The 25,732-nt window shown below is 41.7% G+C and overlaps 1 protein-coding gene across 1 annotated transcript; it reads left to right on the top strand.

The window, feature by feature from the left end:
• The first annotated feature begins 980 nt into the window (after positions 1-980).
• IRAK3 (interleukin 1 receptor associated kinase 3) lies at positions 981-25,517 on the top strand. Its single transcript, XM_075600336.1, has 12 exons — positions 981-1,296; positions 6,734-6,916; positions 8,612-8,679; positions 9,248-9,308; positions 12,269-12,420; positions 14,542-14,606; positions 19,779-19,893; positions 20,541-20,659; positions 21,856-22,054; positions 22,752-22,814; positions 23,323-23,487; positions 24,828-25,517. Exons 1-12 carry the CDS (start codon positions 1,179-1,181, stop codon positions 25,287-25,289), a joined length of 1,770 nt encoding a protein of 589 aa, XP_075456451.1. The 5' UTR covers positions 981-1,178; the 3' UTR covers positions 25,290-25,517.
• The last annotated feature ends 215 nt before the right edge of the window (positions 25,518-25,732 follow it).

Raw genomic sequence — 25,732 nt, 5'->3', positions numbered from 1 at the left:
GCAGGCAGCTGAGAGTTGGGGCCTGGCCGTGACCGGCAGCAGGGCCTGACCCTGGTCAGGGGGAAATTTGTAGCACCGGCCATCTGGCCCCCCCCCCCCCCCCAGCCAGTGGGCCTGGGACACCAGCCCTGGCTCCCGCCCCCCCCCCCTCTCCGCTGCCCTGCCTGTGATCACGTGACCGGTATATGGGACAAGGGTTAATGCACACAGCTCTTTAGCCGAGTCACTTTTCTCCACTTATGGACCCTCAAATGACTAATATCTCCCCTCAATTAGTCCCAATATACGATCTGTCACAACCAGTACACTTGTGAGCACGTGATAAATGCTATATGGGTTAATATTAGAAATGGGAGAATCCACCCAAATCTGTTTCCCGGGTCCTCTCGCATTTTCCTCCTAAAATCCGTTTCGCTGTGTAAAATCCGCAGACGGATTTGGTTGGATTCGGTTCCACAAATCCATCCACAGGTGTATTGGTAATAATAATATTTAGCAAAAACGGGAATCGCTCTTTTTCAGATTGATCCACGGAAATCTGCGGACCAAAGGAACCGGCCGAACACGCTGCAGATCCAAATCCGCCAACCAAAAAAATTAGCCTCTCTAGTCAATACTCCCAGCTAAACTAGCCAACTCGCCTTTCTCCTCCGCAAGGTACTTCAAATTAGTTAATATTTACTCTTACTCTGTTACAATAATATTCACTTTCACCACCAAAGATAAACGGTAAAAATATGTATTTGCTAGGGTCTCTTTGTAGTTTACTCTACAAAGCATGCAACGAACAGTTCAATCAGAGCACAAGGTATTACTTATTAAAGTTTTGCTTTATTACACAAAGCACTGTATTATGCTTTGGCTCTGAGCTGTGCTGTCAGTGAACTGAAGTATTCTGCTTCCTGCTTTTCCTGGATAAGGGAAAGGCGTAACATACTGAAAAACAATGCACCGCCTCTCCCAGCTCGTGGACAGCTACAAACCCTGAGCTTGTGCAAGTGCAGGATTTCCTTTCTTATGAAACTATTTACTGGATTTCACACCGTTTGTCGGCTGCTGGGTGGAGCTGGGGAATTCCCACCCGTGATCTGTTCTGAACCAATGCATCTAATATCTTGCAATAACACTGCTGTAATACAAGTACAATTACAGTAGGAGTTGATTTTCTGGTGTGCACAATGGCAGCTCCTGCTCTCAATTCGTACACTTCTCTGTTTGACGTGTCGCCCTGCACTATGGAGAAGTTCTGCAAAATGATGGATTGCTGTGATGGTGACTTGGGATGGACAGGGCTAGGTGAGTGTTACAAAACACACGGGGGGTAGACCGTGACAAACCACAGATTGGAAACACTAGAGCTCATGCACATGCATCACACTTTGCCCTGACTAGCATAGTAAGGAGAGAAAGTAGGAATGGAAGTGAATGCCCAGTTAACTGTGTGCTATTGTTTCACACCATATTCAATAGGAACCTTAAACTTTTCAGTGATCTGGGACCCAACAAGTCAAACATCAAATGAAAACCCTGAAACAGTGGGGCAATATGTTTCCACCCCATCCAGCAGTGAAGGGGTTCAGACAATGTACAAACACTAGTTTACATGGCTATAATAGAGTGGGGATATGGGGGAGCTTCCTGTGATCGTTTTTGTGTATGCAGAGATGTAAAAAGAAAATACTTGATCTGTATGACAATACTGAAAACAAGTGTAACACACACTATCAGCAATCAATTAATTTGGCACTGACATGGTATCCGTTACTTTCTTTTTACTCTGCAGGAATGATTATGTATTTATTTATAACATATTTTACCAGGAAGTAATACATTGAGAGTTACCTCTCGTTTTCAAGTATGTCCTGGGCACAGAGTTAAGACAAATAATACATGTTTACAAATACAGTTACATAATTAACAGGTTATACATTATATACAAGACATTGCATGCACAGTTAAAGATAATTTGTATTATGGGCGTATGAAACAATTACAGACCACATTAAAATGTGTGACAGCCTTAGATTTGAAAGAACTTAGACTGGTGGTGGATGTAAGAGTTTCCGGTAGGTTGTTCCAGTTTTGGGGTGCACGGTAAGAGAAGGAGGAGCGGCTGGATACTTTGTTGAGCCTTGGGACCATGAACAGTCTTTTGGAGTCTGATCTCAGGTGATAGGTGCTGCAAGTGGTAGGGGTGATGAGCTTGTTCAGGTAGCTGGGCAGCTTGCCCATGAAGAATTTAAAGGCAAGACAGGAAAGGTGAACTTTGCGCCTAGACTCTAGTGTTGACCAATCTAGTTCTTTGAGCATTTCGCAGTGATGTGTGTTGTAGTTGCATTGGAGAACAAAACGACAAATTGAATTGTAGAGGGTGTTAAGTTTGCTAAGGTGGGTTTGAGGTGCCGAGCCATATACTATGTCTCCATAGTCAATAATTGGCATTAGCATCTGCTGTGCGATACGCTTTCTGACCAGGAGACTTAGGGAGGATTTGTTCCTGTAAAGTACCCCTAGTTTGGCATATGTCTTGGTTCTCAGGGTATCAATGTGCATCCCGAATGTTAAGTGGGAGTCGAACCATAAGCCCAGGTATTTAAACTAGTGACAGGTGTTAGGGTGGTGTTAGCGTTGGTTCTAATCAGGAGCTCAGTCACTGGAAGCTTTACAAATTTAGTCTTGGTCCCAAATACCATTGTTACAGTCTTGTCAGTGTTTAAAAACAGTTTGTTTTGGGAAATCCAGTTTTCGAGTCTCAAAAAGTCAGACTGAAGTATGTGTTGAAGGTCAGAGAGGCTATGGCTGTGTGCATATAGGATTGTGTTATCTGCATACATGTGTATTGAGGCTTCCTGACAAGCTGTGGGAAGATTATTGATGAACACTGAGAAGAGTAGGGGCACCAGAACAGAGCCTTGCGGGACGCCACAGGTGATAGCCAGGGGGTTAGAGTTAGCGCCAGAGATAGACACATGTTGGGATCTACCTGATAGGTAGGACTGAAACCAGTTTAAAGCATGCTTCCCTATTCCAGAGCTCTGGAGTTTGTTGAGCAAGATAGCATGATCAACAGTATCAAAAGCCTTTGCTAAATCTAGGAATACTGCACTAGTGAGTTGACCCCGTTCCATTCCACACTGGATTTCATTGCAAACTTTTAGCAGGGTAGTTACGGTAGAGTGTTTGGGGCGAAAGCCAGAATGGAATTGGCTAGGAAAATTTGTCTTGTTATAGTAATCGCTTAATTAGGAGTGCACACATTTTTCCATGACTTTGGATAAGATTGGGAGAAGGGAGATTGGTCTGTAGTTTGAGACAGTGTTTTTGTCCCCACTTTTGAAGATTGGGACAACTCTGGCAGCTATCCAGGTCTTAGGGATATGGCCAGCAGACAGGATAGAGTTGACTATGGAAGCAATTGGTTTGGCAATTGCTGGGGCACCAAGTCTTAGGAACCTAGATTGTAGTAAGTCAGGTCCACATTGGCTGCTTAGTTTTAATTTGAGAAGCGCTTGTGTAATCTCCTCTTCGGATACTGGGCCAAATTGAAAATTGTGGGCAAAGTTGGGAGTGGGTGGGGCTATATTGGTACTCCCAGGATGAGGTTCAGGTTTGTGGTTTGGGCTGCGTTTTGCTAATAAGTTAGTAGCACACCCCACAAAGTAATCATTGAATGCATTTGCAATGTCAGTGGGGTTTGTCAGAGTAATATCGCCCTTAGTGATATTACTTGGCTGTTGATGGATAGAAGGCTGGAATATGTTGTTGATAACCTTCCAGAAGTTAGCTGGGTTTGATGTGTTCTGGAGGAGATTGTCAGAGTAATATTGTGCTTTTGCATGCCTTGTTTGCCTTGTGCACATGTTCCGCAGGCATCTGTAGTGATTGAGATCCTTGGTAGTGCCAGTTATTTTGTGGCTTTTCCACAAGGCATCCCTGAACTGGTAGAGTGTTATAAGGTCAGGTGTAACCCATGGAAGGTGGGCACCCCGTACCCTTATTCTGCGTAGTGGAGCATGGGTATCACAGAGTTTTAAGAACTCAGATTGGAAATAGTCGAGCGCAGAATCAGGGTCAGGAATTAAATCGATTCTGTGCCAAGGGCAGTTGGTAAGGTCAGCCAGAAATTGTTGTGGGTTAAAGTTTCTAAATGTTCTAGTGAGGAGAACTTTAGGACTTGATTGGGGCGTTTTAATTTTCCTTACACAGTACACTATTGCATGGTCACTGAAAATGTCAGGAAGGATGCCAGAGGATTGGATTCTGCTGGGATTTGAGGAGAGAATCCAGTCAAGCAGGGAATGGATGTTTAGTTGATCAATTTTATAAATGCTGCTGGAGATGCTGGTTCCAATGAAGGTGGTTGCAGAACTTCTGAATGTCATTTATTTAACGCCAATGGTTATTATGGGTTAAAGCTGCAGTTCAGTTTTTTTTACTTCAATAGTTTCATGTGGGCAATCTCTAATTACCTAAAGAACTGCATAGCTGCCGGTTAATTCGTTCCCCTTCTATTGATCAGCAAAGTTTGTCGACATCTTTAAATATGGGGATTGTAAATCGTTGCTATAGGAATAAGCTTGTTAAAATAGAATACAAGAAAATTGGTCTTTCAAAGTTGTTGTTTTTTTAAACAGAAAATGCTAAAAGTATTTTTTCTTACTACAGAACTGATTTATTAAAAAAAAACACACATGCAGGATATTGCCTGAACTGCAGCTTTAACAGGGTTATAGGGGAAATCAATATGCTCCAAAGCAGACAATCGCAGAAGAACTCCCATTGACCACTGTGACCGTCTGCCTCGGAACATTGTGCATCTCTCCCTTATAATACTGTAGAGAACACAAGTAAGCAAATATATTGGATGTTTTCAATTAAAAAAAAAGACAAGGCATAACTTGTTTAATTTAATTGGTTTTAGATTAGCGATCATTTATTTATTTAAGTCCAAACAACTCTTCTAGGGCTACAAACCCAGAGCAGAACATTAAGTGCCAGCTGCTGTTCTTTTTTTATCACCTCTAATCAGAAAATCAGAAGATATTGAGTCCTTAAGGGGTAATTCTGTATCTGCTGAAGCAGTTGTTCAGGCTGATTTTGGTTAAAAATAAAATTAAAAAAAATCATAGATTCAATGGGGATTTTCAGGCAAAAACGTCCTAACGGTGCTTCAGCAGGTATAGAATAAGGCACTAAGATTAAAGTTAAAGATGCTCCAAATTTGTATTATTATTGTTTTCCAAGTTAAGTTCAACTTACTTTTTGATAATGATTGATTAACAATCATGATTGTTAGCTGACACAACGTATAAGGTTTGTGCTGCTCCGATGTTACCTGGCTTTGAAAAGCAGCCCACAATACTATATCACAACAATCTAAGGGTTAGAGATCCTCAGAAGTGCGCTAAATAAGGGCACATAACATTACCTTACCTAATTAGGTAATGGACGTTATTTTTCCTTTATTTAATGTGGATCCTCAAAGTTAATCATATGCATAAATAAGGACCGTTAGCAAAACCACCATCCTTACGTTACCTGTGGGAAAGTGGATGATCGTAGTGCTGAGACTTGTTTTGTAATACAGGCATACCCCGCATTAACGTACGCAATGGGACCGGAGCATGTATGTAAAGCGAAAATGTACTTAAAGTGAAGCACTACCTTTTCCCACTTATCGATGCATGTACTGTACTGCAATCGTTATATACGTGCATAACTGATGTAAATAACGCATTTGTAACAAGCTCTATAGTCTCCCCGCCTGTGCTCAGCTTTGGTACAGGTAGGGAGCCGGTATTGCTGTTCAGGACGTGATGACAGGCGCATGCGTGAGCTGCTGTTTGCCTATTGGGCGATATGTACTTACTCGCGAGTGTACTTAAAGTGAGTGTACTTAAAGCGGGGTATGCCTGTACACTGTACATGAACATTGGTCAAACGTTAAAGCGCATTATTAACAGAGACATTTCACGTGTGTCACCTAAAGCTAATGCAAATGTTGTTATAATATTAGAAATGTATAATTTTTACACTTAATTATATGGTATATAACGTAATAATGACGGTATAAAGCATGGGTGTACAATAATATATATCCGTACATACCTCAACAAAATTAATTCATATTTCATTCAGATTCCTTCATTTATTTTCATTGTACATTAATATAAATGAAATATGAATTAATATTGTTGAGGTATGTATGGATACAGTATACAATATTGCACACACATACTTTATACAGTCATTATTACATTATATACCATATTAGTTCACACAAACATATCCCTTTAATCACTAAAAACCATAATATAGTTTATAAATTGTTTCAGACATTTATATGAATCATAATATATAGGCTATATATTTTGTATGACATAACTTTTTGTAATGAAAGGGTTAAGTCTTATACTCATTACATTGCTTTTAGGCTATTCTAAGAAGTAACTCAATTTTAATCAGGGTCTGGATGTAAGGGCAGTTTCTGGAAGGTGCTAAATATCACAGCGTTATTCCCATGTGCTAACATTAGCGGAGATCTGAGGATCACCGATGTTAGGTAAACTAACAATAGAATAGAGAATAGGGGCTCATTTGATCATTTTAGTGCATAGCCCTCTCAAAAATGTGTGAAATATGTTTGTGAAGATTATGTTCTCCTTCATTCAAACCCCATACAACCACAAATGCTCTTGAAATAAGTATGAATAATGGCCTTTTGTTCCTACAGCTGAACGTCTCTCCTCTGACTGGATGGAGTTTCGTAAAATTGAGAAGTGTGCAGAACAAGGTAAAAGCAGAACGAGGGAGCTGTTGTGGAGTTGGGCACAGAAGAACAAGACAGTGGGTGACCTGCTGACGATTCTTCAGGCTATGGGACATGAGAGAGCTATCCATTTATTCATCAGCCAAGGTAACTGAAAAGATTACTAATGTCTTTATATATTCTGGCAACTGTTACATTAGATGCATTGTAAGGGATCCCAACCCTCTCTAATAGCACGTCTGAGATCAGATGCAGTGTAAGGAACCCCAACACTCTCTAATAGCACGTCTGAGATCAGATGCAGTGCAAGGAACCTCAACCCTCTAATAGCACGTCTGAGATCAGATGCAGTGTAAGGGATCCCAACCCTCTCTAATAGCACGTCTGAGATCAGATGCAGTGCTAGGGCAAATTCCTTACTTTCTGGTTATTACTTCTCTGCATCATCTGCAAGATGGCTATCTTGTTTTTTTTGTTGTTTTTTTTTTGTGTGTGTTAAGGTTATGGAATCTCTGTAAATCAGTATTGCTGACCTGAGGAAGAGAGGAGAACTCTCGAAAGCTTGTCTTATAGTATCAATTTTTTGTCCAAATAAAAAATACTTAATACCCAAGTACTCATTTACTCTGCACTATTGCAACTGGATAAACATGGCTATTTCTATTTAATTACTGTGGAAAGAATTGTGCAGAAATTCCAATGTTACAGGGATCAGAGGGGAAATGTAAATCCCTTATTTTATTGCACATCACCAGTTACTTATTTCACCTCAATATGCCAAACTCTATACATTCTACAAGAGAATTTTGTCAATGAGATGTATGCTATATGGTGGAGGGGTTTTGTCCCTTTTTTACGCACATTAACTTATGTGTGATTGAAACCTATTCCAGTTTCAAATTGAAAGGCCAATAAAACTAGCCTCACACTGAAAAGACCCAAAATGTCAAAACAGCTGTCTGTGAGTAGGTATTACCGGCAATACACTTCTTTAACCCAGGCTGTGCAGAAAAGCTGTGTGATGCGGCAGGCATAAGCTTATAGAGGTCCATGTTAAAATTAATTTGAAGAAAAAGGTGACACTGTGTGCTCATTTGCATGTTATTTCCCAGAATCCCTTGCTGCAGTGGAAGCTTTGTATGCTAAGAGAGAATGGTGAGAAGCAGGGTTGCAGACCTGTGTGAGACATGTGAATGTGCTCACAAGTGATATTTTTATTTGCTGTATGCTATACGGTAAAGTTTTTTTGTCACTTTTTTTTTTACCCACTATAGCTTTTATAATGTGTGGTTGAAACAATGAGATATGTGATTTAAACTAAAAAAGAAGGTGGATGAAAGTACCCTATACATACTGTATATACAGATGTAGCAGTCTACATTGTTCTCTCTTAGTGAATATTCTGCACCAACACTGACATTCATTCCTATAATATTCAGCATTATGACATGATATGTTGTGGGGGAATTATGTGATGTGCTACCTTTGTGAATGGCCTATGATTGTGGAAGCTTTTGTTCGCCCCTTACCCAATCACTTCAAAGAGGCCGCCAGCACCAGCTCTCACTCCGCCTGGCCTCTTCTGCATCCTCCAGCCTCCCCTCTTCCATTTCAACAACCTCCTAATCCTGGAGTGGGCCTCTTTTCAGGTTTCACACCTACCTCCAGGCCAAAAGCCTATATCCATCCCAAGCCGCTTTACAACCACATGATTCTGTTAATCAGAGGGGCTTTTCCATACTTTGTATGTCTGCCTTTATTTATTTGCACTTGGACGATGAAAGTAATTCTCAAGTATGTGGTCTGGAAATTCCACACCTTACAGCTGATCATCTGTTTCAGGAGCACGCCTAATCCATCTGCCTGGTCAAAATAACATTCTGGCTGAATTAAAAGAGGTCACTTCGGAGGTAATTAAAAGAAAACCACGTTTTTTATTGAATATTTTCTATGTAACACATGACAGTGATACTGTTCAGCATATGCAGTCTAGAATTAACCTAACTATATGTTAATAGCTGATTTATCAAGATGTGTGAAACCAAAAGGAAATGTAGGTATATTTTAATATGCATCTAGTTAATTGGATGCAAAATAAACCCATCAAGAACACTGGGTAGAACACGTAAAACAAATTATGCATATGGTATTATGCACCATTCAATTTTGTTTTCATGCCTTTATATCAAAATCGAGTTAATTGCATGCATAGCTGTGCTTTTGCTTAATAGTATATAAAATGATCCATTTTTTTGCACACAGCTGCAGTGTACGCAGCACTATAAACACATGTGTTTAGCCTCTAGGCTGGCGCCTGAGTGACAGAAGATAAAGTGTTTAGCTGAAGGTGATAAGGAACTTACACTGGCAACCAAACCAGGTTCACCCATTTTTTAAGGGCAGTGAAGATATCTTCGTACTTTTCTTCTTCCTATTGTAGAAGCATTAGTAATTGTGTCATTTGTTTCCTGTATATAGAACGGGGGCGTTAATACACTGGCGTATGTCACGACAGGTACTCCTGGTTCTCAGCATAAAGGTGAGGCGGACTAAGTGATTTTGTGTGTACGTCAGGATTTTGTTTAGACTCCAGGCTAGTACTTGGGCCCCTAACCAGTATGATGTGAATCCGTCCTTTCCTTGCACAAAAATATTAAAGTCCCATTCAAAGAGAATCTTCCCAATCAAGAGAAAGATGGCTGCACAGGAAGCTGAATAGGGCCTGCTGAATCCACTTGCCGACTCTGGGGTCTGTGTAATAAACAGGCAATATTAGTGTCATACAGCTTGTCAAGTCATTTACTTTACATGTCCAATAGAACCAATGTTATATGCAAGATACTTTTTTTCATATATGATTCAGGTTTCTTTGGTCGACACGGCTAATGTAACTTCAGACATGGTCGCTTCATTGGCATTCGAAAACTTAAGGAAAAGAAGCGACAGCAAGAGTAGCATAAATTGATGCATAGCATTGTTACATGGGCACAGTTACTCTTCTCATTACATAAATACACACGCCATGCGGCTTGCTTATAAAATCATTATAAAGTATCTTGATACAGCAACGCTTATTCTAAATGGCTGTTTTAGAAGTATTAGCACGTTTAAAGCCAGTTCTGAACTTTGATTAAATGAATTACTATCCATTATTTTTAAGGAGCTAAGAGATTCCTGTGTGGTACAAAGGATGAAAAGGACCGTAACATAGACATGTTTAAGTTAACACAAGGAAACGCCTACTCCAATGGGCTTACAATTTATCAAAAGCTTGGTCGATGTGTTTGTGGTGGGTTCATTCAATCGGGCAGTGTTTCTTAACCACAACTACATTTCACCTTCAGTTGTTTTAGAGTCACCTGATGGTGTTATCCTATTGTGAATGAAAACATGACAATGCGATATTATATACATTTACATTTAAATGTGCACTTTTAATAAACTTTTGGTGTGCCTCAGCGATTGGGTGATATGAATTGGGATTCCTTGTGAAACAAATTGTTACGTACAGTACACATGCAGTAGGAAGAGACCACGGGGGTGTTATTAGTATGTTGATGACTTAGTCTTAGCACAAGACCTGGACACAGGAGGCGGGTCTGCCAGAAAATAGACAAGAGGGGCTTCTGTTGACTGCAGATAATGGTTTTCTAGAAAAGCAGAGGAAGGGAGAGACGCCAAGAAACTCATGAGTGGCAAATCAGCAGCATAATAGCACAGATTTAGCAGTTGAATCCTAGCAGCTCCTGCTGTAGTAAAAGCTGATGCTTTCTGTGAAAGGGAGAAGTGTCCAATAACAAAACAATGTACTGAATAGGGAGCACTCGTGATACTGAAGTCCTACTGCAGGGGCTCATGAATCAAGTATTCAAGTGGAACTTCTCTGCTGTAAGACAAAATATACAGGCACTCCACTGGTCTTGGTGGGAAAAAAAACCATATATGCATTTGAACAGAATTTTTGGGATCCTGTTCAAATGTTCAAATAAATATATATATTTTTTGTCACCAAGACAAAATTGAGGGCATGGATATTTTGTCTTACAATAACAAAACCAGGCATTTTTTGGACTCGGTGAACATAATTGTAATATATGACCAATGGGACGTTAAGTCACGACTAACTAATAAAATATAGTCATATATAAAAAATATATAGCCATCTTGCATTTACATAAGTCAATCAGACTGCATCGCCATTTGCTTTGATGAGGAAAAATGTAAAACCTGTCAGATGCTTACTTTCTCTTGCAATAGCTTTTAAGAGTATATTTAAAATATAAACACTACTGATATTATGATTATTAATTCAATAAGCCGCACTGCGTGCGATCAGCCGACCCCCCCCCCCCCACACCCCCTCTTTGATTTAAATAGGAGTTTCCTTATTATTAAATAAACCCCTTCATCCCTTAGCTGTCCTTCCTTAACTTTCACATCTCTGGCTTACTAGTTTGCTAAAATGATATTTCTATAATTGGGCCAAGCCTCTGGTTCTGATTCATGGGTTTGAATCACCTGTGGTGCGTAGGAAGACAATGAATGACCTGGGATTCCTTATAAAATTAGTGCATTTCCTACGTCAAGTATTTTGAGAACCATAAAATTGGCAAATAATGATCTGGGACATCGTAAAACACAACTTCTCTGCCTTTTGATTCTTCGGGGCAGAAATAGACACAATTAGCATATTTTGAGTGGCTGTGGTTTTCCTTCATCTTGAATGTGCTGAATGTCTGCAATTCATGGCATCCGTGTTACACGCCCCTATAGAAGCAACACTGGAAATGATTGATATATAATCTGAATTTAGTGCCTGAGTTACTCAGATGAGCTCTATGAATAATTTAACGCACCAAGATCAGCATTTAATTGAAATATATACTGTAAAAGAAGAGGAAAATGACATTACTGCAGCATCGCCTGTCTCACCATAATTCCCCTAAAAAAAACAAAAAACACAGCAATCCACACGCACACGCACACGCACACGCACGTATACGCACACGCACGTATACATTTTATTACAGTGTACCTAAACCAGGGACCACTTGGTTTCTCTCTATACCAAGGTGTGTTCCTTTTTGTGCACAGTGGTCTCTCCACGTGTCGAGTAAAGATCTCCTCGCTTCCCCCCCACCACCCCTCTCCTCCTTTTTGGGCCTTAGGCTGCGTCCACACTGCCGCTGAGCTCGCTCACTGCAATTAAAATCAATTGGTACGGCCAAGCTGACGCGGCGCGCTTCTCATCTCTATCAACAAAAATTAATCTGCTACACGTGAAAACATTGAATGCTGGAGTCTGTTGGGTCGTTTTGCCTTTTCTGTCTCATGTCATTTGCTAATTTCTTTATTTTTATAAAAATTCCACCTTTCATTATAACCCTGGTTGGGGAATGTCTCCGTTGTAATACCATCAATGAAAACATACCAAGGGTGATATCCTGAATTGTAGGGGGGGTTCATATTTGAAATGTTTTTTATCTTTCCCGTTCATAGAGAAAAATGCTCTGCCATCTATCAGCTTAAAAGTGATCAAAGACGGGACTAAAGACTTCCACCGAGACATGCTGGTTGGAGAAGGACAATTTTTTGATGTCTACAAAGCAGAAATTCTCAAACAAAAGTGTGTTGTAAAGGTGCTTAAACAGGTATGAAATGTGACAGGGAATGGGACTTATTCTACTGTATAAGGTGCGAAAGCAATGATTTGGCACGGCTGCACGGAAAGCTCCGTTGTTTTAATGGGGCTTTCCTTGTGGTTGCGCCAGAACGGTGCTATCGCACTGTAAAAAATGGCCCAATTACCTCAACTTATTGGGAAGGGCAGGGTAAAGCACCGCAGCCTACACAGCAACATAATGATACATAGAAGAGGAAGGAAGCTTTAACCCCTAGCGTTTTATCAACCTGTGTGTTTATTTCCAATTATTAGCACAGGTCAGACGGTCATTGTTCGTCCGCGTACATAGTAGGCACGCGCGGAACCGAGTGTGTGACATCATGCGCGCCTGCAGCACAAGTGATCCGTGGCCGGTCTGGAGGAGGAGGCGCGACCAAGAGCGGCTCCAATTCCATGTTTGGGGGCGTGCCTGTGAAGTCACGTGAGCCGTTCGCCCTCATTGGCTGAACCGCACACGTGACCTGGCCGTCGCAAGCCAAAATGAAAAGGGTTTTGTCTGGCAAAAAATTGGTGGCGCCGTCGCGCTCGTGCACGCGCTGTACGCATTGCCTTACAGGCTTTTGTGTGAGGCGCGTGTGCCGTCGCGCTTATTGTGCCCACGGGCTTAGCTCTCTATGGGAGGATACAGAGGAGCTGTATGTCAATAAAAGGGGAGTGTTAATATGTGTCAAAGCAGGTAAGAAAAAAGCATCCAACAGTTAGCAAAAATGGTAACAGAAACAATACAAAAGGAAATGTAAAGGAAAGATACAATAAAAACTGAATGCAAGCTTCTTTCCTCCGCTGCCAGCAAAAATACAGAGCGGATCTCCTCTTCCCCAGACAACGATTCTCCGAAAGAGGAACGAAAGAGACTGATAAATAAGATTTATAAATGGAATCAGAATAAACAGCAGAATTTGCATTCACAATGTTGCCGTTTTTATTAAGTGTACCGGTGTTTCCCCCACCCCCCTCTGGGAGATTCTGCCATTACATGGGGCATGGTGCTGATTACCTGCTGGTTCACAGGATGCCGAGTCGTCCGCCGGTGGTAGTGGGGACCTCTGGACAGGCTTCTGGGGTACATTACTGGTCTTCATCTCGGTTGGTACAGCGCCTCCTTCTGCTGCAGGCTCCAGGGATGTGGAGACAATCCCTGCAGGAGAACTTACTTCCGCTCCCCCAGATAGATTGCACACCAAGGCAGGAGTCTAATTGAAAGCAGGAACACTTTATTGCAGGTCAGATCATACACTGCAAAGTACACTTCACGGGCTTCACCCTCAGGATGTTCCCTAGACATCCACCCCATGCCAAGGGCACCAGCGGCAGTCCTTGCTCTTCCCTGACTCCCTAGTAGAGTCAGGGTAAGGTATCACTCCTCACTCCCTCTAAGGGGAGGGGACAGCAGGTGCCAAAGCCAGTACACCTCTGTGTGAGTACAGTACCTGTCTCTTTCACGGGGGAAGAGACACTGACTAAGTTTAGTGGTGTAGCCCCATGAACAGAGGGGGAAGGTACAAGGTCCGAGCCCGGATTGGGCAGAACACAGGCCTTGTCCCACACCCTCCCCTGTCACTCATGGAAGCTGCTACTATGGGGAAAATCCCTGGATTGGTCCTAACACTGCCTGCACTGTTACCAGGGCTTATATGTCAAGGAGGGCAGACTGGTAGCCAAAACCAGGCAGGGCTACATAAGTATGATAATTAGTACAGTCTTTTCTCTGGGATTGATGGAGGTAAGGGGCCTTCTTGCTGAGGAGTGGATTTCCCCCGATACTGCATACAGCCGGACACCATCTTTGAGAGACTCCTGACGAAGCTTTTCATGCATAACGCGTTGTTATTGGTGGTCAGTGAGAAGAGAGAGAGGAACCAGAGCCTGCTGTCCCAGCTGAGCCGTGACGAGTTCCAGCTGAGTGATCGCCAGAGCAGAGCTGAACCGGCGCAAAATTCAAAGACTTCCTGTTGCCTCATGGATCCCACAATCTTTGCCATATTGTTCCAATCCCCATGGGGGATTACTGCTTTAAACTTGCCGCAAACGTGACTAATGTATCAATATAAAGCCCTCATTTTTCTTTTTGTTTCTTTGAAATGCATAGGAGAAAACTGCGACAGATCAGAAACAGTGGAAATTATTTATCTCAGAATTGAAAGGTTTGTCCAGGTGAGTTCTGTTATCTGAGCCTCTAATCCTAAGTATATAGTATCCTAGTTCAGGGGTGCTGTGTCTCTCTGGCTCCAGACACACAGTGGACCGCTGCGGAGAGAAGCCTGCTTAAGGATTTCCAGACCACTCCCCCAGGGTAATTGACCTCCACTCTGTGATAAGTGACCTCCACTCTGTGTTGGTAAGGGGCTGAGCCCCCCAACCTGTAGACAGGGTCTACGCTGTGTAGTCAGTGTTCCCTATAGGAGCTAGGTTGTTTTGCTTCCCTGTAACCCTGATTTTGCTGGTGGAAGCCGTTTTATGTTCTGAAAGTTGTGGTGAATGAAAACCTGTTTTATTTGCTCTTTAAAAACGTCTCCTGTTCTAAAAACCTCGGCGCCTATCTCCTACACTTAAATTTACACAGCAAATAAAAATACCACTTGTGGGTACATTTGTATTACCGCTTAGCAAACAGTGCATCCACTGCAGCTGGGGATTCTGGGTAATGATATGCAAATGAGCACAGTGCTCATATATAAGCTTATGCCGGCCGCATGACACATTTTTCACATCACAGCGCGGGTTAAAGACGTACATAGACAGTAAACCTGCTCGCAGACCGCTGTCTCCGCCTTTTGGGCCACACCATAAAACAGTTCCCAACGAAAAGAGTTCTATTTGTATCTGTCTTCTAAAAGCCAGATGCGATTGAAACACAATGTTAGCAAATTCCTAACGGAGCATACAACCCTTAGAATATCGCCACAATATTAATAACTGCAGCACTGATGAAATGCCACTCAATACACCCGTCTGAAAACAGACCAAGCAAACACAGAATGTATTGGTGTGTCTACACAGCCGAGATTAATAATAGGGGTGTGCCAGGGAGCAGAAGCAAGACACACAAGGAACATTTCAAAGGGAAGCTTTTGGTGGGAGGCATTATTACCCCCACATGCCCCTCACACAGCAGCTAGGACTGAATTAAAGCTTTCAGATGGAGCATTCATGTTGTGTTGCATTTATTTTAGTCACTAGATGTCAGTAGTAGATATACAGATAGTTAATATATTAAAGGAGCAGCCCAAGCAAACCGTGCTTCCTGAGATACCTCCAAAAAGGTGCTGCCAGTTCTCCATCATTCTTAACTCTCCGGTGGCACGCGGACCAATAGGAAGCTGCGACGGATGACGTTGCGGCTTCCTATTGGTTCCCGTGCCACGGGAGATTTAAACCTACATATTATTTAACCAGCCAGGGATGCTACTGGCAATGACCTACAAATAGGCAGAACCACACATTTAATATTTGTTTCTTTCTTGCCAAAGTAGATATTTCCTTGCCTGACAGTGTACACAGCACTATTCATAGAATTGTGCATGCACAAGGTGTTCCTGCTCAGATAAGTTTACAATCTAATGTTAGTGCCTGAGGCACAGGAAGATAAAGTGACTTGCTAAATGTCACAAAGAGCTGACACTGGGATTGGATTCAAACTGGGTTCACCTGCTTCAATAGCTGTATGCAAAGTGTTCCGTACAGAAGGAACCCATGGCATAGCAGAAATAAAGGGGGTATTCCCACGGATTAAATATAACCCCCCCAACTCCAGTCCAGTTTTTGTTTTCCAGACCTCATTTTTCCATTGACATGCAGAACTGTCATGAGCCAGAATGCACAGAGTATTGAAGTTGGCATACAAGGACTGGTTAAAAGCCTTGTAATGACATGGAATGAAGTTGACAATATTAATAAATGGTGTAATATATATATATATATATATATATATATATATATATATATGTAGAGGTATCAGTACCGTGTTAGCCGAGCTTCAATAATCAAAAAATAAATAGATGATACCGTTCTGTGGCTAACGAAATGCTTTTATTTGTGCGAGCTTTCGAGATACACTGATCTCTTCTTCCGGCGATGTTACAATGAATGAAGCACGCAAAAGCTATACTATAAACAGTGTCTATTGGAATGTTATCCGTGCTGGTCCTTCCCCCGGTGTGGATGTGTTATATGGCTGCATTATATGAATACAAATTTATGCAACTGTTCGGGACACTTAGCAGTGGCCTAAACAGAGATCGAAATTTTATGAGTCATTACTGACACAAGTGAACTCTCTTCCCATGAGCGCTATAGGCCATGTCTATACATACTGTGCTATATGTATGCACACACAGCTGACTCTCACACGTACTTATACTCCTTGTTTTTCCATCCCTATACACCAATAGGGACCACATAGTATCCACACACACTTTTAGTTATGCTACTAACTCTCACATTTCCACACCCACCCACACCATTTATATCCGCTCCCACTCCACACACACCTTTTGTAAAGCACTGTATATACTGTGGGCTCTCCATTCATGTTAATTCACACTGATACACATACACACACTTTCATCACTTGCTTTCAGGAACCTTTTGACACCTCCAGCCATATAACACATCCACACTGGGGGAAGGACCAGCACAGATAACATTCAAATAGACACTGTTTATAGTATAGCTTTTGCTTGCTTCATTCATTGTAACATCGCCGGAAGAAGAGATCAGTGTATCTCGAAATCTCGCACAAATAAAAGCATTTCGTTAGCCACAGAACGGTATCATCTATTTATTTTTTGATTTTATATATATATATATATATATATAACAAGCAGCGCCACGTGATTCCACTAAGAAATATATATATAGATATATATATCAAAAGATGAAAAGATATACAGTATAAATATACTTCATACAGAGGAAAACATCACATAACCTTCACACCAAAATAATTCTAGCATAAAAAATCAACACAAAAACAAAAGAAATATATCAAATAAAATTATAAAAACCAGTCGCTTTAGAAATCCACTTAGTAGAATATAAATCCAAGCTGGGATGGAGGGCTGCTTTCAGAAGGATGAACCAATCCAAACGGAATCTGCAACAAAAGGAACAGAAAGCACACGGCCCATAGCATAAAATCTATGACATTTATTAACAAAGGATATGGGATTTGAGGAAACAGGCTCATTCACAAGGAAAGCATATAATCAGGCATATGTGAACACATATAGTCACCGCCACATCGGGTTGGTATGCCATCGGCAGAAAGTAATAGAGTCCTCAAGTATCCTCACACAGCTCAGGGAAGACCTTGGTCCGTAGCATAAACAGTCCCAGCATACACAGCTAACTCCAATGAGTACACGATGCTGTTAGCCTCCTGCGGCACTAGAGAAACGCGATCCGGCCACGATACATCGTCCCCCCAGTGATGACGCAATGACGCTGCGAAAGTCCTTACGCGTTTCGTCACGTGGAGTGAGTTTTTCACCGGACGAAGCAAGGGTGCGAAACGTACGTCGGGGTTGTGTTTGTTTGCACTCCCCTGGGACCCCCTCAATACTGTGGACCTTTGCTGGGTATCCATTTTCTGCAATTTATGCCATTACAGAACCCTTTTTTCAGGACTCGCATGTTGTTTACTCTGTGGTTACCTGCAAGTATATTTTTTCTGTGTATTTGACATCTACCTGTGGTTACCAATCTATTATATACCTCATATATGGGTGATTGAGTGGTACTGTATTAGAGGGTTAATTTACAGCAGCATTAGGTTACTGCTAACAGTAACCTAGTATAGATTAATTATTGACCGCCTGTCTTTTCCTTAATAGTAGGTTATACACCTTTTCTCTATACTCAGGTTAGAATTAAAGTTGTAGTGGTTCATTGGGGACTGTTTTATTTCGTGTTTGTGTTATCCATGTCCTTTTAAATAAATCCATTTATTATTACTCTTTCCTTGAGGGCTTTCAGTGTGACATCTTTTTCTTTTTCTTCTTGGTATATATATATATATATATAACATAGAAAAAGAACAAAAAGCACTCCGTAATAATAGTCACTGGTGTGGGTGCAGATCCTATAATGAAGAATAAGCAATACGATACCGTTTGGAAACGAAATCAGCAGGCAGCACTCCAGAATTGAACAAACAAGTGTATTGAAAATAAACACAAAACCATCGTTTCGGTCCACGAATGGGACCTTTGTCAAGGTGGTGGTTGACAAAGGCCCCATTCGTGGACCGAAACGTTGGTTTTGTGTTTATTTTCAATACACTTGTTTGTTCAATTCTGGAGTGCTGCCTGCTGATTTCGTTTCCAAACGGTATCGTATTGCCTTTATATATATATATATATATATATATATATATCTCTTATACTATATTTGTGAAAGCACTGTATGCCTGTCTGCATGGCCTCTGTCCCTAGGGGAAATCTCATTGGTCCCTTGGCCCGCCCGCCCCCGCACACCTCTCATTGGCCTGAGGCGGAGTGACGGGCCAAAGGACACACACACACACACACCCCGCGCTCATCGGGACCCGCGCACTCCTCCTCTCCCCGGGTCTCCCGGTTTCCCGCGCTTTTTCCTCCCCCCCCCTCCTTTTTAAGGCCAAGCTGGCGGGGGCAAGTCCTCTTTGCCACCCGCCAGCTAATTGCTTTGGAGCTCTCCCCGCACTCTCCTGGACCCGAGGCCACGTAAGTACAGCTTCCCCCCCGGGGGGGCCTTCCTTCTCCCGAGTGGGAGCATAGCGTGGGGCAGAGGCCCCCCCCCCTCCTACCCCTTTGGGGCCACGGCGGACGCCCATCGGGATTAGTGGTCCTTTCCACTCCATGCCCCCTGCCCTTCCACGCCCGGGCAACGCCGGGTCTCTCAGCTAGTATATATATATATCTATATATATATGAAAACGTCCCTGAGGAAGGTCACGTTTAGATGATCGAAACGTTGGATGTGGTGCCATGTTAAACTGAATATAGTTCTTTTGGACTTACAAGACTGTGTGCTGTCTCGTTTTTCCCGGACTCCAATCTGGTAAAACCTATTTGTATCTATATATATATATATACATACATACATACATACATATATTATGTGTGTGTGTGTGTGTGTGTGTGTGTGTGTATATATATATATATATATATCACACTAATTTGGGGTGGCGTAGACAGTTTTGGTTGTTCTTTCAATAAAGTGTATTTATGGGAACTAAATCAGGGGTAGGCATTTTGAGGAAAATATTATTGTTACAGCAATCTGAATGTTGATTAAAACATTTTTCACCAGTCATATTTCCTATGTTACTTGTTGTATGCACAGATTTCATCATCAGAACATACTGGAGCTGATTGGATATTTTTCATCTGATGAAAAGACATGTTTGGTTTATCCATATATGATAAACGGATCTCTCTTTGACAAGATACAGTGCACAGTAAGTTGCCTTTTGTCAATAAAAGCATGGACATTCTTTTCAAGGGAATGGTCAAGAACAGATTGGTATTTTATTTTTTTCCCAAATAGTTTTATTAGGCAATTATACGGTAGACATACATAATAAGTTATATACAACCTAATACAAAAAGGGAGGAGGGGAGGGCAGGGGGGGGGAGGAAGGAGGGTTAGGGGGGGGTGACCTGATACCCTCCCCGGAACAGATTGATATTTTTATTAATGCATACTTGCCAACTGTACTGGAATGTCTGGGTGACTACTGATCGTGAGGGCAGCCTCCCAACCCCCTATTACTCAGGGCAGCTTCCTAGGCACCTGTAATTCAGGGCAGCTTCCTAGACACGTGTAATTCAGGGCAGCCTCCCGAGTTCCTATTACTCAGGGTAGCCTCCCAGACGCCAGATATTAAGGGCAGCTTCCCGGACACCTTTAATTCAGGGCAACCTCCCGGACGCCTATTATTTGGGGCAGCATCCCAGGCCTTCGTTATTAAGTGCGACCTCCTTGTACACATACGTGTAATGGATTCACATTTGACTGATATAAGCACTTCCTAACGAAGACTGGGTTCATTATATATGTATTGTGTCTTTATCTACTGGCTAATCACTAGTTGGTTTGTTTTAGGGTAACAGTACTCCACTGTCTTGGCAAATTCGTTTCAGTATCCTGGTCGGTGTAGCAAGAGCCATACAGCACCTGCATGCTGTGAAACCATGCCCACTCATATGTGGGAATATAAACAGGTAAATGGGAAAGCGGGGGGTAAATGACACCCATACTTATGGCAGATAAAGTGGATACATCTTACCTACTTTGCTTTACAACTTTGTATACATTAGCACTACTCACACCATCACTCATGATGAAAAGAAATCTATCCCATAATGGCCACACACATCTATATTGTGTGTGTGTGTTTTCAAAGAGGCAATGCGTTCTCAGGTCTTCCAAAGTGTTTACATTTATTGATACAAACAATGATCGATGTTTCGGTCCAAGCCTGGACCTTTATCTAGATAACGGCAATCATTGTTTGCATTGAGTGCATCGCCTCTTTGAAAAACTTATGTTCAGATCAGTTCGACGCACCCAGGCAATTGCTTTACAGTAAGTAATAGTGAGCTGCCCCTTTCTATCTTCTAATATATATGTAATCATACAGGTGCGCCGACGAGTATTCTAAAACTTGCCTTAAACTTGCCTGGGAAAATCTGGGGCTATCACCAACAAGATCCAGGTACATGCTGCAAACATTTCAGTGACTTATCTGCAGAGACTAATGGCCCATAGGATTAACATAGCAGGCGTCCCTGGCTGTCCCATTCAGTTTGAATGGGACTGCCAGGGACCCCCACTGTTAATCCGATGGGCCATTAGTCTGTCTGCAGAAATGTTGCAGCATGTACCCAGCATGTACCCAGCATGTACCTGGGTCTTGTTGGTGATTGCCCCAGATTTGTTTTAGAATACTCGTCTGCACTACAGTAGTACCCTTATTCGTTCATCTCATAATATTGCCCTATTGTTGATGAGTATCCCACTATAACATTCTGTTGAGGATTCAAAGGCAAATATGTTTTAAGACAAAATGTGACAAATATTATTGTGTTCTACATTACAACATATGATCATAGATAAGTCCTTTGAGTATGGGATGACTTGAGATTTGTTTGGGCTTACAAACATGATAAATCATAGGTGTAAAAAAAATGTACCGCTTTTTATGAAGATCAGTTGGCTGGTTTAGTAGTCTCCATTGCAGGTTCTTGGTCAACCAAGGGGTTAATACACCTCAGTGCTGCATTCGGGGGCCCACGACATTATTCTTCACAAGCCCTCAGTGATAAAGTGTGTGACATTACACATAATAACATTGGAGAAAAGCACAATTCCCACATTTTCCAGCCCGTGGTTCTCATTCTTATTTCCTGTGTTCCAGCAAAAATATATTGCTCGATCAGCATTTTCAGCCGAAGCTCTCAGATTTTGCCATGGTCCATTTAAGGTCTTACCTGATAAATCACACTTATACCATAAAGATGGATTATGCCACCCGCGAGTTCCTGGGATACTTGCCAGAGGAGTACATTAGGAGGGGAAAGCTGTCGGCTAAAATCGATGTATACAGCTATGGCATTGTAAGTATGTGAAGAACCACATTTAACTCCTTTATTCCAGATAATCAATTGTGTTTGAGGAGTTTGCTCTTCACCTGCAGTTATATTATTTGTTTTTGTACCATGTGCTGAAGAGCAATCTATAAAAAGCACAGGCCATCTGCAATACCACAGCCATCCAAGGGCAGGGTCATCACAGATTGGTGATTGGCCCAAATATTGCCAAGACCTCTCTGGTGTATTATTTATTACGACATAAAATTCTATTGTTTCTAGAAAATCCACATGTAACTACTACTACTCCCTAGTCGATATTAATATAGCTATTTGCAGCACATATATCTTAAAATGTACATGTTATCTCATACACTCAAATCGAACTGGTTTATACACATGTGCTTATGGGTCTTACCACATCTTCTGGTTTCTATCTCCCACTCAAAGAGAAGTGAGGGGGGAGACATCACAGTTCAAATCTGTGTATATTAAGCTAAATCAGGGGAAATAGCCTCAGTGATTTTATAAGAGGGGATTATTTTTGCAAACCTGTTGCATGAGGTTTTCGATTAATGTTTTGCACAACATATCATTCCAAAATAGTGCTCTGACTGACTAAATCCATTGGGTTCGTTCTTAGATTTGCTTGGATAACCATGTAGCCACATTTGGTATATTACTGTACATACTGTAGGAGTTAATTTTGTTGTGTATTTTCTAGCTGATTATGGAAATTCTAACCGGATGTAAAGCAGTTATTGAAGGATCAAAAAACATATTTCTGGTAAGACTGAACCCTGTAAATGTATCTAGTTATAGCTAGTTTGTTAAAAATATGAGCACTGATGCAGTATTTGTTTTATATACTGTACAGTATGTTCACAGTTATATATACAGCTCAATCCCGTTATAGCGCGATCCGTTACAACGCGAATCCGCTTATAACGCGATGCTAGCGTGGCTCCCAATTTTTGTATTTATGAATACTTTACCACACCATTATTGGCATCTTAAATACTTTATTGTACAATGCATACAATTGTACATTATTTCTAACGCGATCCGCTTATAACGCGATGTGATTGTTTGGAAACCAAGCACAGCGCTATAAAGGGGTTGAGCTGTATGTGTACTTTTTAAAGTAGATTTAAAAAAATGAGACACCGTTTATAAGAAATAGTGTGAACTAATTAAAAATACTAAATATTATACAATGTGACAAAAGCACCATACGCTGCCCAGCTTTGTTCTACGGATGTAATTAATGTTTTGCATGTATGTTGTTTTAATAGAGGGATTTGATGTGGGACCTAATGGAAAAAAGTGGAGTTGAATCTCTCCTTCCATTACTGGATAAGAAGGCTGAGATCTGGCCCCAAAGTGTTGCACACAAGCTTTTGAGCTTATCAATTGAATGTACAACATCGCGTGACAAACTTAGACCCACTATGGACGAGGTGAGGGTTAATTCTCTTATTTTTCTGTTGTCATATTAACAGTAATCATGGGTGATTTACTGATCTACCAGCTCTGGCTTCTCCCTCCCGTGTTTGAGCGTAACGCGCATAACTCAACTGCTAATTTCTCACACACTGAAGATCCATAATGTTCTCTGTATGGTTTCTATAAAACACACCCTGCTTGTGATGCTCTGAGCTCCTGTACAACAAAAGTCAATCTTTCTTAACATCAAAACTCATCTCTGCCCACGTCATTAGTGTTCTATTCTCCAGCAGAAAGTGAGAGAGTTAGAGAGATTTTGTTTATCAGCATAGTGCAACTGGCACTGAGGAAAAAGCCGTGTCCATGTTGGGACCCAGTGCTGGCCTGTCAGATGTTGATTATGTACAAGAGCTGCCTGAGCCTTTTTAATTCAATAGGACAATTAAATGTAGCTGTTCATCAGGGCCTAATGGCATAGAGGGTCTATGTATCAACATAGAAAGAAGTGTGTTTAGACACACTGCTGTTTTGAGGAGCAGAGCTGTGGCATATGTAAGTCCAGTTTCTTATATCTGATGCAGTATGTTAAGCTTACGCCGCTTCACATATGGAGGATATTGTGCACCAAATAAAAGGCAAAAAGAATGTCGCAGAGTCGCAGAATGTGACATCTCATTATAATATCTGCACCATGCAACTCCTCCTACTTACACTCCCCAAGGGGCAGGCTATGGAAGGCGGAGAAAATTGGAGCAAAATGCTTTGAAGGTCAAAATGCCCCATTTTTGCTCCAAAATTGCCTTGATACATAGACCCCATAGAGTTTTGCGAAGAGTACATAGCAGATGCCATTGGACACAGCTCACCCAAGTTATGAATACACACACACACCACACATTTTACAGGATACTCTGACAGCACAGTTTAAAAAAAAAAAAAAAATGTGGGTTTGTACATTACAATGTAGTGTACTCGATGCTACCAATAACTAACTGTCACTTTCTGGCTACAGTTTTTGAATATATATATATTGCATCTCTTCCCAGCCTTTGTTTAAAAGCTGTGTTTAAAGCAGCATGCATTGGCTTAAGGATTGCTCATGTAATGTGAGCTTGAGACAAAAGGTGGCACTGTGTGCTCATTTGCATGTCATTTCCCAGAATCCCTTGCTGCAGTGGAAGTGCTGTGTGCTGGGTGATGGTGAAAGGCAGGGTTGCAGACCTGTCTAAGACATGCAAATAAGCATACAGTAATATTTACAGTTGCTATATATATATATATATATATATATATATATAGATCAGTCAAATACTGCATATTCTACATTTAATGCAATTTATTGTTGTCCCTCTAGGTTCAGGAAACAATAGACAACTACAAGTATACTTGTCAGTGCAATAAAGATCAGCCTAAGTCACTCAAGTGTGTTCCACCTCACTCCTGTCCTGCCCAAGCCACTTTTATTCAACGCGTCCCTTCCAATGTTCCGATAGAGAGTGATGAAAGTCAGGATTATCCTGTTCGTCTGCCCCAAAGCCAGAGACCACCAGAAACTCCATGCGAATGTAGCCAGTCTGAAGTGACATTCCTGGGAGCCACCATGGAAGCAGCGGACTGCAGGGCTGCACGGAAAGCCATTCCCTCATTGATACCCAGTGATATTCCTGTGTGTGCCGCCTATTTATTACAGCTACCTGAGCCTTCCTTTATCAGCCGGCCAGTGGAATGCAACTGCTCATCAGGACCAGATAGCACGAAGTTCTGTGAAGAGTGCATGACAAATGGTTTTGGACCCCGCTTATCCAATGCGAGTTGAAGGCGTTAAAGCTAAAGATTGACACTGCCCTGCAGGTTTCAACTTTACCGCTCAAGGGACACACAGCAAAACAGCTTTACAAACAGTGACAATCTGTCCAGCAGTGGAAGTGTTAATGGAAACTTGCAGGGGAGGGACAGCTAGGACATGAGGGGGAGAAGAGAGAGACATGAGGGGAGAAGAGAGAGACATGAGGGGGAGAAGAGAGAGACATGAGGGGGAGAAGAGAGAGACATGAGGGGGAGAAGAGAGAGACATGAGGGGGAGAAGAGAGAGACATGAGGGGGAAAAGAGAGAGACATGAGGGGGAGAAGAGAGAGAGACATGAGGGGGAAAAGAGAGAGACATGAGGGGGACAAGAGAGAGACATGAGGGGGAGAAGAGAGAGACATGAGGGGGAGAAGAGAGAAACATGAGGGGGAGAAGAGAGAAACATGAGGGGG

This window comes from Ascaphus truei, chromosome 5, assembly GCF_040206685.1.
Source record: "Ascaphus truei isolate aAscTru1 chromosome 5, aAscTru1.hap1, whole genome shotgun sequence".
Taxonomy (NCBI): Eukaryota; Metazoa; Chordata; class Amphibia; order Anura; family Ascaphidae; genus Ascaphus; species Ascaphus truei.
Note: the sequence above shows the minus strand (reverse complement) of the source record. Positions and strands in the feature narration are given on the sequence as shown.